At 38.6% G+C, this 15,921-nt stretch overlaps 1 protein-coding gene across 2 annotated transcripts in view; it reads left to right on the plus strand.

Annotated features, from left to right (window-relative positions):
• Positions 1-2,212: 2,212 nt before the first annotated feature.
• The window catches only part of LOC307174156 (breakpoint cluster region protein-like), a 44,577-nt gene continuing 30,868 nt past the window's right edge, over positions 2,213-15,921 (plus strand). For both annotated transcript variants that reach the window (XM_079897865.1, XM_079897866.1), the window contains exon 1: positions 2,213-4,133. In XM_079897865.1, the coding sequence (XP_079753991.1) occupies positions 2,765-4,133 (1,369 nt within the window). In that variant the 5' untranslated portion in view covers positions 2,213-2,764. The remainder of the gene's footprint in view (positions 4,134-15,921) is intronic.

The following is a 15,921-nucleotide window of genomic DNA, read 5'->3' on the forward strand; positions in this document are numbered from 1 at the left end:
AGCAAGATCATTGAAAAAGTTGTCTTCAATCAGCTGAACAAATTCTTATGCTCGAATGGATACTTTGACAATTTTCAATCTGGTTTCCGACCGCACCACAGCACAGAGACAGCGCTCATAAAGATAATAAACGATATTCGCTTAAATACTGATTCAGGCAAATTATCAGTGCTGGTACTACTCGACCTCAGTGCTGCATTTGACACTGTTGATCATAACATACTTCTTGACAGGCTGGAAAACTGGGTGGGGCTTTCTGGGATAGTCCTAAAATGCCAGAGGTTATTATGTGAGTATAGGAGATCATAAGTCTGAGTGGACATCCATGACATGCGGAGTCCCTCAAGGCTCAATTCTTGCGCCACTCCTGTTCAACCTGTATATGCTCCCAATGAGCCAAATAATGAGAAAGAACCAAATTGCTTACCACAGCTATGCAGACGACACACAGCTCTACTTAGCCCTATCGCCTAACGATTACAGCCCCATTGACTCCCTGTGCCAATGCATTGATGAAGTCAACAGTTGGATGTGTCAAAACTTTCTTCAGTTAAACAAAGACAAAACTGAAGTCATTGCGTTTGGAAACAAAGATGATGTTCTCAAGGTGAACGCATACCTTCACTCTAGGGGTCAAACAACTAAAAATCAAGTCAGGAATCTTGGTGTGACACTAGAGTCAGACCTTAGTTTCAGTAGTCATGTCAAAGCAATAACTAAATCAGCATACTATCATCTGAAAAATATTGCAAGAATTAGATGCTTTGTTTCCAGACAAGACTTAGAGAAACTTGTGCATGCTTTCATCACCAGCAGGGTGGATTATTGTAATGGACTCCTCACTGGCCTTCCCAAAAAGACCATAAGACAGTTGCAGCTCATACAGAACGCTGCCGCCAGGATTCTGAGCAGAACCAGAAAATATGAACATATCACACCAGTCCTCAGGTCTTTACACTGGCTCCCAGTTACATTTAGGATTGATTTTAAAGTATTATTACTGGTATATAAATCATTCAATGGCCTAGGACCTCAATACATTGCAGATATGCTCACTGAATATAAACCCAACAGATCACTCAGATCACTAGGATCATATCAGCTAGAAATACCAATGTTCACTCTAAGCATGGCGAGTCCGCTTTTAGCTATTATGCCAGCCGCAGCTGGAACCAGCTTCCAGAGGAGATCAGACGTGCTCCTGCAGTAGTCACATTCAAATCCAGACTCAAAACACATCTGTTTAACTATGCATTTAATGAATGAGCACTGTGCCAATGCTCGTCCGACTATCTGTACTGTACTGTATTTTATTTTTTATTTTTCTAAACTGTTTTAATTATTCTTATTTATTTTTATTATTTTAATTTCTTCTATGTAAAGCACTTTGAATTGCCATTGTGTATGAAATGTGCTATATAAATAAACTTGCCTTGCCTTGGTTTATGTTTAGTTTATCTTTAGAAAAAAAGCATTTTCTATTTCTAAATCATAGTGTCAATGTTTGAATTCATTCGTCAGCCTTAAAATGTTAACAGGATAAATAGACAAAATAGAAAGTCAAACAGGATTCAGATGTGAAATAGAAACTTCAGTCTAGTTCCATCTAATAAAACACTGACAGACACACAATATAACTTCGAGATGGGGAAAAAGCGAGATGGGGAAATTGGACCAAGACGAAGGAAACTTGTATACAATAAAACGATCAAAAGGTTCAACAACTGCTGTTTCATACAGAGACGCAAGATGGAGACAAGTTCACAAGACATCATGCATGACATCCGAAAATGCCACAGCAGTTTACAATCAACTGTCTGTCAGGTGTATTAGAATAAGTTTAAACATTTCACAGAAGCGACTTTTTTTTTTCTTTTTTTTAAATAAATATATTGATCGTGTCTTGATAATGTTAAGTATAATATCTGCATACAACTAAAAAGATCATATGCGATAAATCCTACACGATATCGAGTGTTTCTGTAAATTCATTTTGGCGGTTGCAGCAACGAAGTAAGTGGAAAAACAGCTCGCTAGTTAAGCGTCGCAAACAGTTTTTGCACGTTTTCTTTGTCTTTGTTGCTGAATAACCGAATCTGTGTCTTTAAACTGAGATTGTCTGTGCAGTCAGTATTAACCATGTACTCGTCTAGTCCCACCTCTTCCTGCAGCAGCACAGAGAGAGAGAGAGAGAGAGAGAGAGAGAGAGAGAGAGAGAGAGAGAGAGAGAGAGAGAGAGAGCGAGAGCGAGCGCAGATACAGCCTGATCATAATGTAGTGACGGACAGCGATGCCAGCGGTAACCCTGCAAGAGTACAGCGCATCTCTGAGAAATATCGACGTTTGAGAGAATAACAGCACAATTTTCTGGTAACTTCTTTGGATACGTCACTGAAATTACATTTCAGCCTCTACCATGACTGAGAAGTGAATTTTGTACGCGAAACTGTTTATAAAGGATTTTCAGTCATCGTTTGCCAAATAAATGGCATGAAACGCGGATGTCAATAGACGTTTGAAGTGCACATGGATGTTACGACTCTGCTTGTTGTGTTTATGGAGAAAATTGTGCGTCTGTCCAAGATCAGCTGAGTAAGTGTTTATCAGATGTTGAGATTATGCTATGCATGTACACAGGACAAGTTATAACTCAGCTGTAGGATATGAAGTTATTCACCATGGCTTTGGGTGTATTCTTACAAAAAAGTGGATTTTAATGTGTAATTTTTCCCCCACTAAAAAAGTAAACCAGCAGTAAGCAATCATGGTAGAACCTGTTGGCTTTGTGGAAGCGTGGAAAGCTCAGTTTCCTGACTCAGATCCTCCTGAGATGTCTTTGAACTCTGTTGGAGACATTGAGCAGGAGTTGGAGAAATGCCGAAACTCTATTAGGCGACTGGAGATGGAAGTTAACAAGGAGCGTTTTCGAATGATCTACCTGCAAACACTTCTGGCCAAAGAGCGGAGAAGCCATGACTCTCAGCGTTGGGGCTTCAGTAGGGTGTCGCAATGTGAGCGTAAGCCGGCATCCACGGACGTCCATCCTCAGAAAGCTGATGAGACCAGGTGTCTCCCAGCCAAACTGAAGCACACGACCGCAGCAGAGGAGAGTCGTGAGTCTCAGCCGTGTGTTGAGGTGGGGGGATGTGATATCTCAGACCTGGACAGGCAGAAAAACAGAGATGGTGAGACTGACTGGATGTCTCCATACAAAAAAAGGAGTGTTGAAGCTCCACTCAGACCCATTGCTTCACGTGGACCTGCACATCATGAGGCGGATGGCGTTCCAGAGTCTCCACCGAAGGAAAAAGCCACCACAGGGTTGGGTGTCGCTGCACTTCGGTCAAACTTTGAACGCATCAGGCGAGCCAATTCCCAAACATCTAGCGAGGGGAAAAGCGAGAGGCCTTACTACGTCAATATGGAATACCACCAAGAAAAGGGTCTTGTCCGGGTCAATGATAGAGAAGTCTCGGAGAAGATAAGTAGTTTGGGCAATCAAGCTATGCAGATGGAGCGCAAGAGGTCTTTGCATTCTGTCCCGGGTAATCTGTCCACTGCTTTCGGGGATGTCCATAAGCCAGAGCGGTCACATGAAAGAGCAACAGAGAGTGGCTACAACTGTGAGTACGATGAGGCTGACCTGAACGCTGGGTTCCTCAAGGACAATTTAATTAGACTTAATGGAAGAAGAGCAACTCAGCAGAACTGGCACCAGTCGGACTGTCAGCCCTATACGACCGTTTATGTGGGGGGCATTATGGGAGATGGAGAGGAACTGCACTTGACGTGGCCCAGGCGGTCTTACTCACCTGGGAGTTTTGAGGATGGATACACGCCAGATTGCAGCTCCAATGAAAACCTGACATCCAGTGAAGAAGACTTCTCCTCAGGGCAGTCCAGCCACGTGTCCCCGAGCCCCACCGCCTACCGAATGTACCGAGAGAAGAGTCGCTCTCCATCCCAGCACTCCCAGCAGTCGTTTGAGAGCGGCAGCCCTCCTACCCCACAGTCCCAAAAGCGTCTCAAGCAACAGCTAGCGCTCTCCGAGGCTAATGTTGTTGGTGTCCGCAAGAACTGGCCCACTGACGGAAGCTCCAACAACTTCAGCAACAGTTTCCATGGAGATTTAGGTAAGACAACATTCATGCAGTGTTTACTTTTGTATGTCCTGTAGGGTCTGTTTGATGGGCCTTTCGTAGGATTTCACATTCCCACATTGGGAACATATTAAGAAGAAAAGGCTCCAAGATCCATTATAATGACATTTTATGCTTGATATTGGTCTTTTAAGAGGTCATTACTCGCTGTTGTGCAACCCTTCTAACATGTATCTGATTTTGTCGTCATGTGTTGAGTATTACAGGGGTTTCAAACTTTTTGATGCCAGTTATGATGACCCCCTTGTGAAGCAATCCCTTCCAAAAATATAATGGCATAGGCCTACACATTTTCATTCATAAAGGCGTATTATTGTTTGAGGAAAACTATTAAAGAATTGTTTGAAGATTTGGCTTTTATGTTGTCACTGTACTAAATCTAAAGCAAATGATTAAAATATTATTTAGAAAATATGTATTTTGCTTTAATTGGATGCGTATTTAAAAATATTTTACATATTATATATAAAATATTTAAAAAATATTTTTGCTGAAAAAAATATTCTTTTGGTTTTGGCCAGCCTGTAGAAAACATAATGAAACCGTAATATCATCAGATTTGGTAAATGTGTTATAAATTTTTGATTTATAACATTTATTACATTTAAAAATATTTAGTTAATATCTTCAGTTATGAAATTATGACCTAAAAATGCACAAAAATGCATTTTTTCTCTCTCTCTCTCTCAAATTTCCCCACTGTCCTCTTTGAAACCCCCTGGACTTTTAGGCAGATAATGAGGCAAATCCGTGTTGTGTTTGTCGTTTTTTAAGAACAGTACCAATCCTCCACTATATTTCTTCTTTGTGTTAGCTCTCCATGTGGTTTCTCCCTTTCCTTATCTCGCTGTCATGATACGACTGGTCTGATCTGCAGTGTTTGAGGCCAAGAATGGCCTGAGGCAGTGCAGTCACTCGCTCTCTGTCCACCCAGAGTGTTTATGCATCACTTCACATTAATGTTGTTGTCCTGCCGAGGGCTAATTAACCCAAAGGGGTCGTCTACTATGGTGAATTTAGCAAGGCTTTTTGTTGGGGGAGGGGTGAAAGACAAGAAAGAAATTAAGAGAAGGACTGAAGATACAGAATGTCAATTGAGCAGACATCTGTGGTTTTATTGGTTTGAATGGAAACACACAAGGAATGGTTCTTCATTTTGAATGTGAGCTGTAATGCATTTGAATGGTCACCATGCGAATGACATGTAGCTTTACGTTAGCTAATATTCAGTCTTGTTTTCCTCATGAATTGAGGGTCACTGCAATGCAAAGAGGAGGTTATTTGAAGCAAAGTGTCAGTGTGAAGCAATCTTGCGTTTAGAAATAGTTTTGCTTTTAATCATTTCATTTTCACATTCGTTTGCACTCTTTTGTTGTACGTGCAACAACTGTTGAAGCAAACGTTAACACTCATGTTCTGTTCAGACTGTATTTATGTTTAGGGTCCGAGACCTCAGTGATATAACACTGTAAAAAATTATATGATTAATAAGTTGTGACAACATATGTTTTTACATTGCTTTAACTCATCAAAATAAGTTTTCCACTTTTTTTAAAGTTATACAAGATTCAACTCATTTTTTTTAAAGTCAGTTTAATGTAATTTAAGTTGAAATGACTTAAACATCCAATTGATTGTACTTAATTTACATTTTAAGCAACCTTTTTAAACATTTTGGGTCAGCAAGGATGTATTAAATGGATCAAAAGTGACAGCAAATACCTTACATTGTTACAAAAGATTTCTGTTCTTTTTTATTTTATTCATCAAGATATCCTTAAAATGTTTATCGCAGTGTCCACAAAAATATTAAGCAGCTCAAATGTTTCTAACATTGATAACAATAATAAGCAATAAATAAGCATAGTAGAATGATTTATGAAGGATCATGTGAAAATGAATAATTGCTACTGAAAAATCAGCTTTGCATCACAGGAATAAATTACATTTTAAAATATATTCAAAATCAAATAGAAAACAGTTATTTTAAAGGGTTAGTTCACCCAAAAATGAAAATTCTGTCAGTAATTACTCACCCTCATGTTGTTCCAACCGCGTAAGACCTTCGTTCATCTTCGGAACATAAATTAAGATATTTTTGATGAAATCTGAGAGCTGGATCACTTCTCCATAGGCTTCTAGGTGACCGAAACTTGCTGGCCCAGAAAAGTTATTAAAGAGATCGTTAATATAGTCCAAGTGACTACAGTGGCTTAATCTTAAGTATATCAAGCGACGAGAATACTTTTTGTGCGCAAAAACAAACAAAAATAACGACTTTATTCCACTATTCATTTCCTTTTCTCTGGGCCTCGTAGTGTTTTTGCGCTGCGCGTCTGTGTTGCACGTCAACACGCATCACACACATGACCAGCTTCGGCCAATTGTGAGCCTACGTGGTGACGTGCAACACAGACGCGCTACGCAAAAACACTACGTGAACCAACTAGAGTCACCTAGCAGCCTATGGAGAAGTGATCCAGCTCTCAGATTTCATCAAAAATATCTTAATTTATGTTCCGAAGATGAACGAAGGTCTTACGCGGTTGGAACAACATGAGGGTGAGTAATTACTGACAGAATTTTCATTTTTGGGTGAACTAACCCTTAAAATTGTAATATGTCAAAAAAATGATGTTCAAAAAACAAAACAAAAAAATAAACTATTTCAAATAAATGCAGCCTTGGTGAGCATAGGATATATTCTCATAGAGAACATTTGAAGCATGTGTTCTCATTAAATTATTAAAAGTCATGTAGATATGTCATAGCAAGACATATTAACTGCTGAGCCTTAGACTCTCATACCTTAAACATAACATTAGAGTTAAATGATTAAGCAAGAGCACAATAATGATAAAATCTAGATCATGTATAATACGTCGTTTCATTGTTCATGGTTCACATCTTTTGTTTTAGAATGTCTTTACTTCCCCACTTTGCCTACAGTTGGAGACTTATTGTCTTATAATATGTGATGATAATGAAGATCTATAATATAGATAAGACAGTAACTCTTTAAGTAAAATTGCACATTTGCAAATTTGACAAAAATGACAGAAACCGATAAAAGACTACAGAGCTAAGAGCCTATTTCTCTCCTATCAAGCAGAAAAGAGCTCATCAGCTCAGTCCAAGCTGTAGTTATGTAAGCAGGCAGACAGAGCGCAGAGCTGCGAACTCAGCACGCCACAAACAAATTGCAAATGATCAGTGTTATGTTGCGTTTTAACAGCAGGATCGTGATTTACACCAGTGGGAAGTGTAGCCATTCTTCAGTCTGTCTCTACACTTTCTCCAAATTCTTTTCTGCAATCTTAATCGAATGCCCTCGAGCCGTTCACAAACCGCACTGTCGAGTCTTGCAAGATTGTTTAAACTGCCTCTGTTAGATCCGTTACTCTGAGAGAGAGATCAGAGAGCATGATACACAGATTTTAGTCCTCGTAAACCTCAGTCACGCTCACCTAGTGCCCCTCCCTCGAGTAAACAGCAGCGGACAGTGCGGCCACGTGCGTTTGTCAAACAAGCACATGCTGTGCCACACTGTGGTGACTGCCCTGACATTTTTGAAGCGTCATGCATTGTATATAGTCAAGAAACTAACGGTTGCATGCCAGAGGTTATTTCGCAAACAAGGAAAATATATCTTCATGGAAATCCATTGAGGAAACACCAATAATAAAAATGTTTCCTCAGACCTCTTCTGTGGTAAAACAGTTACTTTTCAATCACGTTTTATAAATCTGCCTCGTTTTACAGTCAAAAGTGTTGTGCTTTGTGGGCTCGGAATGGATTGAGTTTGACTTTGTGGGGATTATGCTGACAGAACCAGCCAGTGAATGAGATCAGGTGGTTCTTACAGTTTTACTGTGTGCCATTTTTCCTGGGAAGCTAAATCTGGCAGGTTTCCCTTCCGTCAACTGGGTGTTAAAAGAATCTATCTATCTATCTATCTGTCTATCTGTCTGCCTGTCTGTCTGTCTGTCTGTCTGTCTGTCTCAAATTTAAGTAAATTGCAATTTTACTTCCTTGCATTCAAATTCAAGTTGAAATTCTGTATCCTCTTTGTTACCTCAATTCATTTTCAGAAATTAAGTTGATATTTAAAAGGCATTCTCAATTCAATTCTAAATGGTGCACCATCGTTCTGCATGGAAAGGGTAACAGGTGGTAGTGCATTTTATCTTTGGTTTAACATTATTTTAAGAAAAGTTCTTTATTATTTTGAAAACATTTCAACTTTGCAATCAGAATCTGTGGTCTGCTTTCAGTGAGGCTTTGGGAATGGCGAGAGGTATTTGATGGCTCTCATCCCTCTTGTTGTTTTTCCGTTTTATCGTCTGCCAGAGCCCATAAATCCAACGAAAGCCTCAACATCAGAAATACCGCTCATACAACATCAAACGTGCACCATGTGCGCATAAAACCTGACAGCAGTAGCGACCGCTGCATGTAATTTGCTTCTTTTCTAACAGTCTACTTATGTGGTCAGCTGTAATTTTGCACTACCGATGCCCTAAGACACACTAACTGGTCCTTTTTGTAAGTGTGACTGTTTGCGTGTCACCTGTTGTCCTGGGGGTTGGACTGTGTAAACGGGGGCAGGGCTGAGACCCGGCTGGCGTGGGTCCAGCTGGCACCACCATCACCAGCTGCAGGGGAAAGAGCGGATCTTTTTCACTGTCATTTGATGGGAGGAGCTTTTCCTCACAGAATCACAAACACAATGGTGTGTTATTTTACATAGCACAGATGTAAATGCATATATAGGGAGATACTGAATGTTTGGGAAGGAAATATTGAAGCTTGTCCTGTATTTATTTTATTTTGAGTGTAACTTTACAACGACAATATGTACAGTTAAGAGGAACACCTGACAAAAGGAAATAGATAGATGAATCTCAACGATTCTCAACAAACAGATGTGACAGGCACAAGTCTGTAAATTGCAGTCGGTGTACCAAAAATGCCTCTTCCTTTTTACACAATGTGTTTGCTTATGTCACAAAGGCAGAATAGTCTCTTGATTACAGAGGACGATGTCAATGACGGAAATAGTTTCAATGGGGCCCTGTTGGCAAGAGTAAACTGCAGCATCGTGAAACTATTCCAGTGGTGTTGTTATTTCAAATGGACACTGAAGAACTGGCTTTTCTGGGGTTTGCAGTCAGTGTTTTTCTGGTTTCCTGTGGATTATGTTGACGTTTTAATTGGTTTTAAAGTCGTTCCCTACCCTTTCCAATTTCATAATGTCAGATATTTCAGAGGAAACAGGATATTCAACAAGAAAATAAACTACTGGTCAAGAATTTGGGGTCAGTATGTTTTTTTTTTACTAAAAGAAATTTATACTTTTATTCAGCAAGGATGCATTAAATTGATAAAAAGTGACAGACATTTACCTATAAAAATACAAAATATTTCTGTTTCAAATAAGGGCTGTTCTTTTGAGCTTTATATTAATCAAAGAATCCTAAAAAAAAGTATTGCTGTTTCCACATTTTGGGATACTGCATAAAAATCGCTGGATGAAACACCAAGATGCACATAAATTAAAAAAAAAAGTGCATAAAAAGCACCTGCGCTCAATTGAGGCGAGAAAAAAAAATTCCGATAAGAAAAGCTATGATGGAAACGCATTTACCGAATAAATCCCTCGAGGCTCAACAAAAAACTCACGTGACTACCTCAACAGAGGATGTGATTGAATAAACTGGACTAACCAGTGGGCCAGTTTCATTGCACAGCATCTCAAATGTTGCTTTTGGTCATTCTGAAATGCCTGAGCATTTTGATCTGTCATCAAAATGATTTGGTTTAATTCCCTCCCAGAACCGCCTCACACGATTACGTTCCCGAACACCGGCATCCGAACTCAAGAAAACATGACAGTTTATTGCGTTTCGTCTGCACGCTCTGAGACGCAAGTCATTTATGATGTAGGAAAAAAGAGCCACTGTGGCTTCCCCAATTGCAGCAACTTCCATTTTTATTATAGATAGTTTGTGCCAATTCCCCAGGAAGTGATGATTTTGTTCTTTTGAACACATGGGATGGAAACTGTGCTTTTTTTTCGCAAATGTTTTATGCAATGTTGAGATTTTGCACATAAGTTAAATTCGCAGCTTTGGGTGTAAACATAACTACTGATAAAAAAAAAAAAATCAGACAATAACTAATTTTATTAGTTGATATATCGTGCATTTTCCATTCCTTCATTTTATTCATGACATTTAGCACAATCAAAGAATCGTGACAGTGTTGTGTGCTTTCTTTGAGATCTTCGAAACAGTGCAGTCTTGTTATTTTAACGTGCTGTACATTGTGTGGTTCTCCTCTTGCTCAGCCATGTCACCTCCCGTCCTAATTCTGCACCAGTCCCTCTCGTCTGCCACAGGACCACCCCCTCCCCTACATTTCCCCTAGCAGCGTAACCTATATCCGACCTCATTTTTCTGTTCTGTCTGATCCCCTGTGATTCACTGTAACATCATAACCCTCTCTGTACTACCACAAAGGGTTTGTCCTTTTGCCTATCTTCAGATCTGCCCAATCGATGTTAACCCATAAAGCCTGCTGTATCATATTTGATACGCACATTTCTGAGGCCTCTAAATTATCAACATGAAAATCTGTTGTACACTATCTACAGTACATGCTTTCTGTCGTCTGATTGATAGTTTATACTTGTTTTAGCAACTAAAAGGCCTTTTTGTATAATTAAAAAAATTCTTTTATAAATTAAATGTCAGAACAACTTTTACCGTTAGTGATATTTTAAGATGAACACTTACAGCATCAGCAACTTGGGGTTGCTTGACTATCCATAAACTTTATAGTAAAATCATGTTAAAATATGTGTATCAAATACGATGCAACAGGCTTTGAGGAACGTTTATCTCTCAATCCTCATGTATTTTGTTGCATTGTATGTTTTGCCCCTTATATAGTCTGCTATACTGTTATAAAGATCTAATTGAATTGCATTAAAAGCTCATAATTTCATTTTAAATTTTTGGCCATATAAATATTAGCAACTGGTGTTTTTTGTTTTTTTCTCTTCTCCTCATGTATTAATTCTCCTATATCATACTATATGAGCCATAAAAGCCTGATGTATCATATGCAAACTTTGTAAAATATATTTTTATAATAATATTTTGTGTTAAAATACATTATAATCTTTGGACTAGGCTACAGCTTTTGTTTAGCACTACTAATGAGACTTTCTTGTAAGTTTAATAAAACAAGCAAACTGAAAGAATAAAAAAATGAAAGTGCAAATTATTATTATTTTTTATTATTAAAAAAAAACAACAACACATGAACTTTACAACCAGTGATAATATAAAAGACAAAGTTTAACTTCTTTTTCAACTGTTCCTCAGCTTTGTGCCCTGAACCCCTCAGGGGCTTACCCAGCTTCCCTGGTGGGACTGAAAGGACCTTCTGTGCTCGTTCTCTAAAGTGTTTATGGAATGTCTCAGCTGCTTGAGAAGTGCGGTAAATACACGGCTAATGAAAAGTAAAGTGGCCCACGAGCACAGGCACTGACCCTTGGGGGCTGTTGCGTAGTCATGTGTGTGGAAAGTGATTGGTGTAAAGTGCAGCCTGGAGGTGTGCAGGGCTTCAGACAAGACAAAAAAAAAACATACTTTTTAAATGACAAATTACCATATCACTTGATAAAGCTGGTTGTTCAACAGCACTTCAGTTCATGGAGTGCATGCATAGCTTCTTACTTAAAGCCCTCCTGTAGTCAATACTTTTAACCCTCTAAAACGAATCATCTATCATTAAAATGACATATTTAAAAGTTTTTTTCCTGTGCAAAAATGTATTGATGTCTTAAAATAGCTTGAATGTACGCCCTTACTTCATTTAGTAAATTAGCCCCGCCTCCACTCACTCACACCAGCTCAGAATACCAGATCCACTCGCTCAACTTTACTGTAGTAAACGCTGGTGTAGTAAACATAAACAAACTCTGTTGCGATTCGATGGAAATATGAACGCAACACAGACCAATAATAGACGATGATGGACGATGGAAGTGACTATGACGGGAAAAAAAAACAGGTATATGTGAGCGTTCTGTCCTTTTCAGGGTCTCAACTTCCTGTTGGTTCGTTGAGACCCTTAAAAGGACAGAACGCTCACATATACCTGTTTTTTTTTTCCCGTCATAGTCGCGATGTTGCCCATCACAATTTGGTACATGCATCAGAACCGTGTCTCCTCGTAGCAGATCTTCATTTGTGTGTGTGACGGAGGGCCGCTGTTTTTAATCCTTTACACATTTTATAAGCTCTTCACAAGTCCTCAGCTGGTCAAAATAGCATCATATGTAGGCTACGCACATACAACGAGCACATTTATCCCAGCACACAGCATTGTTTTGGTTGTTCGGTAAGTTCTGTTGCGAAAAATAAGTCATAAAAGCCAACCAATCAGGTTGTGAACATATCCCTGTGCCTTTAGGTTCACTGTTTAAAATCACAATGTGAACGCTAGGCGGACCTGGACTAAAAAAAAAAATTTTTTTTTTTTGGCCTGGACCAAACAAACCAAGCGAATCAAACTACAAGTGTAAACGCACCCTAACAGCGAAATTGAATCAGAGTTTTTTGAGTTTCAGAGTATTTCTGCTTGTTTTGGGAATAAAAGTAAAACGGTGTTGATTTATGGTTCCAAAATGTCATGGAAACAAAGGTTCAAATACAGTCGATTGAAACTGGATTAAGATGGATTATTATTTTAAATAATAACCAATAATATTTTTTTGTCAAATATTTAAATGTATTTAAATATTTTTACATTTCTAAAATACCATTATTCATTTATTTCAACAAATCTGCTTGAAAAATGTTTCTTGTACATATGTGACAACCTGTCGGTAAATGGACTCTCACTAAAGTATATGATCACAATAACAGTTCACCGTGGTGTTCATTGTTGTGTTATGGAAAAACTGTCATGCACTTTTAGTGGACACACATAAGGTTTTCCTAACTGGATTTTAAATGGTCACATATATAATATCTTGATCGTTTTAGTCACAATCTGTAGACCTGACGTGTGGTGTTGGCTGTGTTTGTGTTACTCAAGTGACTTGAGCATTTTATTAAGCTTTGATATACCCTGTTCCCACTCGGATCTATTTAAACATCTTTAATGAGCATGTTTGGTAGTCCCACCCTGATTCTCATTAGCTCTTCTCAACCTATCTGATAAATAAAGAGGATTTAATGACTGTGGTGTGGTCACTTTGATTCATCCTCCTTCGTAATGAAAGCAGACGATGGACGATGGAAGTGTTTTGATGAAGCATGAGGGAACTGGCCATCAGCCAAACCAGCAAACCAGTGTGTGGTTAAACACATGCACTACTCCGGTCCAGCAGTAGAGCCACCCTTTCCCAGGCCCTGAGGTTTTTATTTGGATTCAGTATGTGGATGGGATTTGCTTATAAAGTCTGTTTGGGATCTCCGAACAATTGAGTAAATTTGGCCTGTGCACTATCCCTTTCCACAGTGCGAAATAAGCAGAAACGTTTCACTGCTGATTTATTGAAGGCTTAAGCTTGAATACCGCAGAGTCTTTAGTTGCCATGCCAACCCCTGGTTTTATGTTCTTACCAATGCTTAATTGCTTAGATGGTCGGTTTAGATATTAAAATGTTGGTCAGACTAATTGTTTTCTCCTATTGTGATGACATCATTGCACTGAAAAACGTTTTGAAGTAACTACAAGATGTGTTGAAGAGTTAAACGTTGCCAACAGGCTGCGTTTGTTAGGACTACAACTGTAAAAAAATATTTTTTCGAAGTTGTAAATAAAAAAAAGTATTGTGTTTACAAGTATGTTTTACAAGAAAATACTATTTCAGTCTTTCACTTAATGTGTTACTTGCTGTGTCTTTCTAACTATTTGTGATATGTACTAGCAATTTCTGAGTGAAAATTTGTTTCTAGACCATTTTTTGTTCAGTGTATGTGCTTCTAAAGGGAGAAAGAGATAGAGCGTATTAATAGTGTTGTAGAAAGCCATTGCTATTTTAATTCCTTTTTATGAATATTAGGCCCAGCTATGCTTTTCCACTCCCCAAATTGTCTCAAGCCAGACATTAGGGTGACACACAATTACTAATAGCTTTTTATGTTAGGAAAAAGCAAACAGGATTGGACATTGTCCTATGTTGATCCTTTATACAGTGCATAAGGCATCCCATTAATCGACTTGCCGCTATTTTTCCTCCAGAATAGATCTAAACAAATCTTGTATTGACTCCTCAACTGGCTGCCCTAAGTGAATTGCCTTTGACGGAGGCTATTTTTTTAGTTGCCTCTTGTAGCCATGCAAATGTGTCTGCGTGACTTTCTGGTAAAATCCATTTCCACTCTCACCCGCATGACCGCCCGCCTCCCCAGTGACCTTGCTGTCGAGAGCTTCATTGATTTACTGAAGAAGCAAATCCTTTTAACACCATGCCACTTTTCTCCTTACTCTCAGAGGCATCTCCTGAAATCGATGTGTGTGTGTGTGGAGTGAAGGCCAGTATTCATCATTAACCCGTACCAAACAGGTGCTGTATGTTTGAATGTAGATGTCACACTTGCTTTATCTGCCTGGGAAGTGTTTGTGCCGCAAGGAAACGGGGACCAAATATATTTTGAAATGGCAGTAAAAGGGAAGATGAGCTCTGTTTGTTTTAACTGTTTTATCAAGGTGAGTTCATAAAAAGTGAGAGTACCAGATTGGTTCATGCTTTGATTTGTTAATAAATATCTTTAAAATATCTCTAACTCAGGTCTTCATCAGGCCAAGATAGATGTATAGATGTATGGATGGATGGATGGAAAGAAATTGGATTTTTCAAAATCCAATTTCAAAGCATCAAACAAGTTTTTCAAAAAAAGATCTCTGCTATAACAGTACACTCCAATTAAAAGTACTTAAACATAAAAGTGAGTGTATTCACATATACAATCTTATACTGATTATGTCTAATAACCTGACAAAGGTCATGTAAATGCCTTAAACTTTATTCTTTTAATGGGTAAAAGTCATAAGCAGTTTAAGCAATACCCGACTGGCACACCTTCACTTTTTATAACCTTAATTTCACTTTGCACGTAAACACCTTTACTTCATTTTAAGCGTTGTATGCAGTAAATGCAATGAGTCTGTTCATGATCTGATTTCAGAATTTCAGAATTGTTTTCTTGCATTGACAAGTTTTATGAGCTGGCTTTTGATAGTTATCTATCTTTTGTTGTACAATGACTGGAAACATGTTTTTATTCTAAAACATTTCCCATCATCCATCTTCGAAATATACGTATTGTTTCATTCCAGCACTGTGACCATGTGCTACCTTCCACCATTGTCATTAAGTTCTTCTTCCAGTTATGAAAACAGCTACATTGAGCAAGTCCAGACTTTTAGTCTGAGTCAGAGAGTGAAGTCTGGAGATGTTTACAATTCCAGATTACAAAGAAAGACATGAAGGGGGGCCGTTCCCTGAGGCCTGTCATCATGGAATCTGACTGAGGGGTTAAAGCCATCCGAATAAATGCATTCTGTCCTCCCACATTTACCTGGCACCGCTGTTAGCTTTTTTATATCGTAATGTGAAAAATTAAGATTGAGAGTGTCCAATGTGAAGGTCATATTGAAAATAAATTGGCTGTCTTCATTCCTACAAGCCTTTAAATAGACCTTGTGAAATATTTTAAGAAATACCTGTTTCTGTCAT

This window comes from Squalius cephalus (genome assembly GCF_949319135.1).
Source record: "Squalius cephalus genome assembly, chromosome: 16".
NCBI lineage: Eukaryota > Metazoa > Chordata > Actinopteri > Cypriniformes > Leuciscidae > Squalius > Squalius cephalus.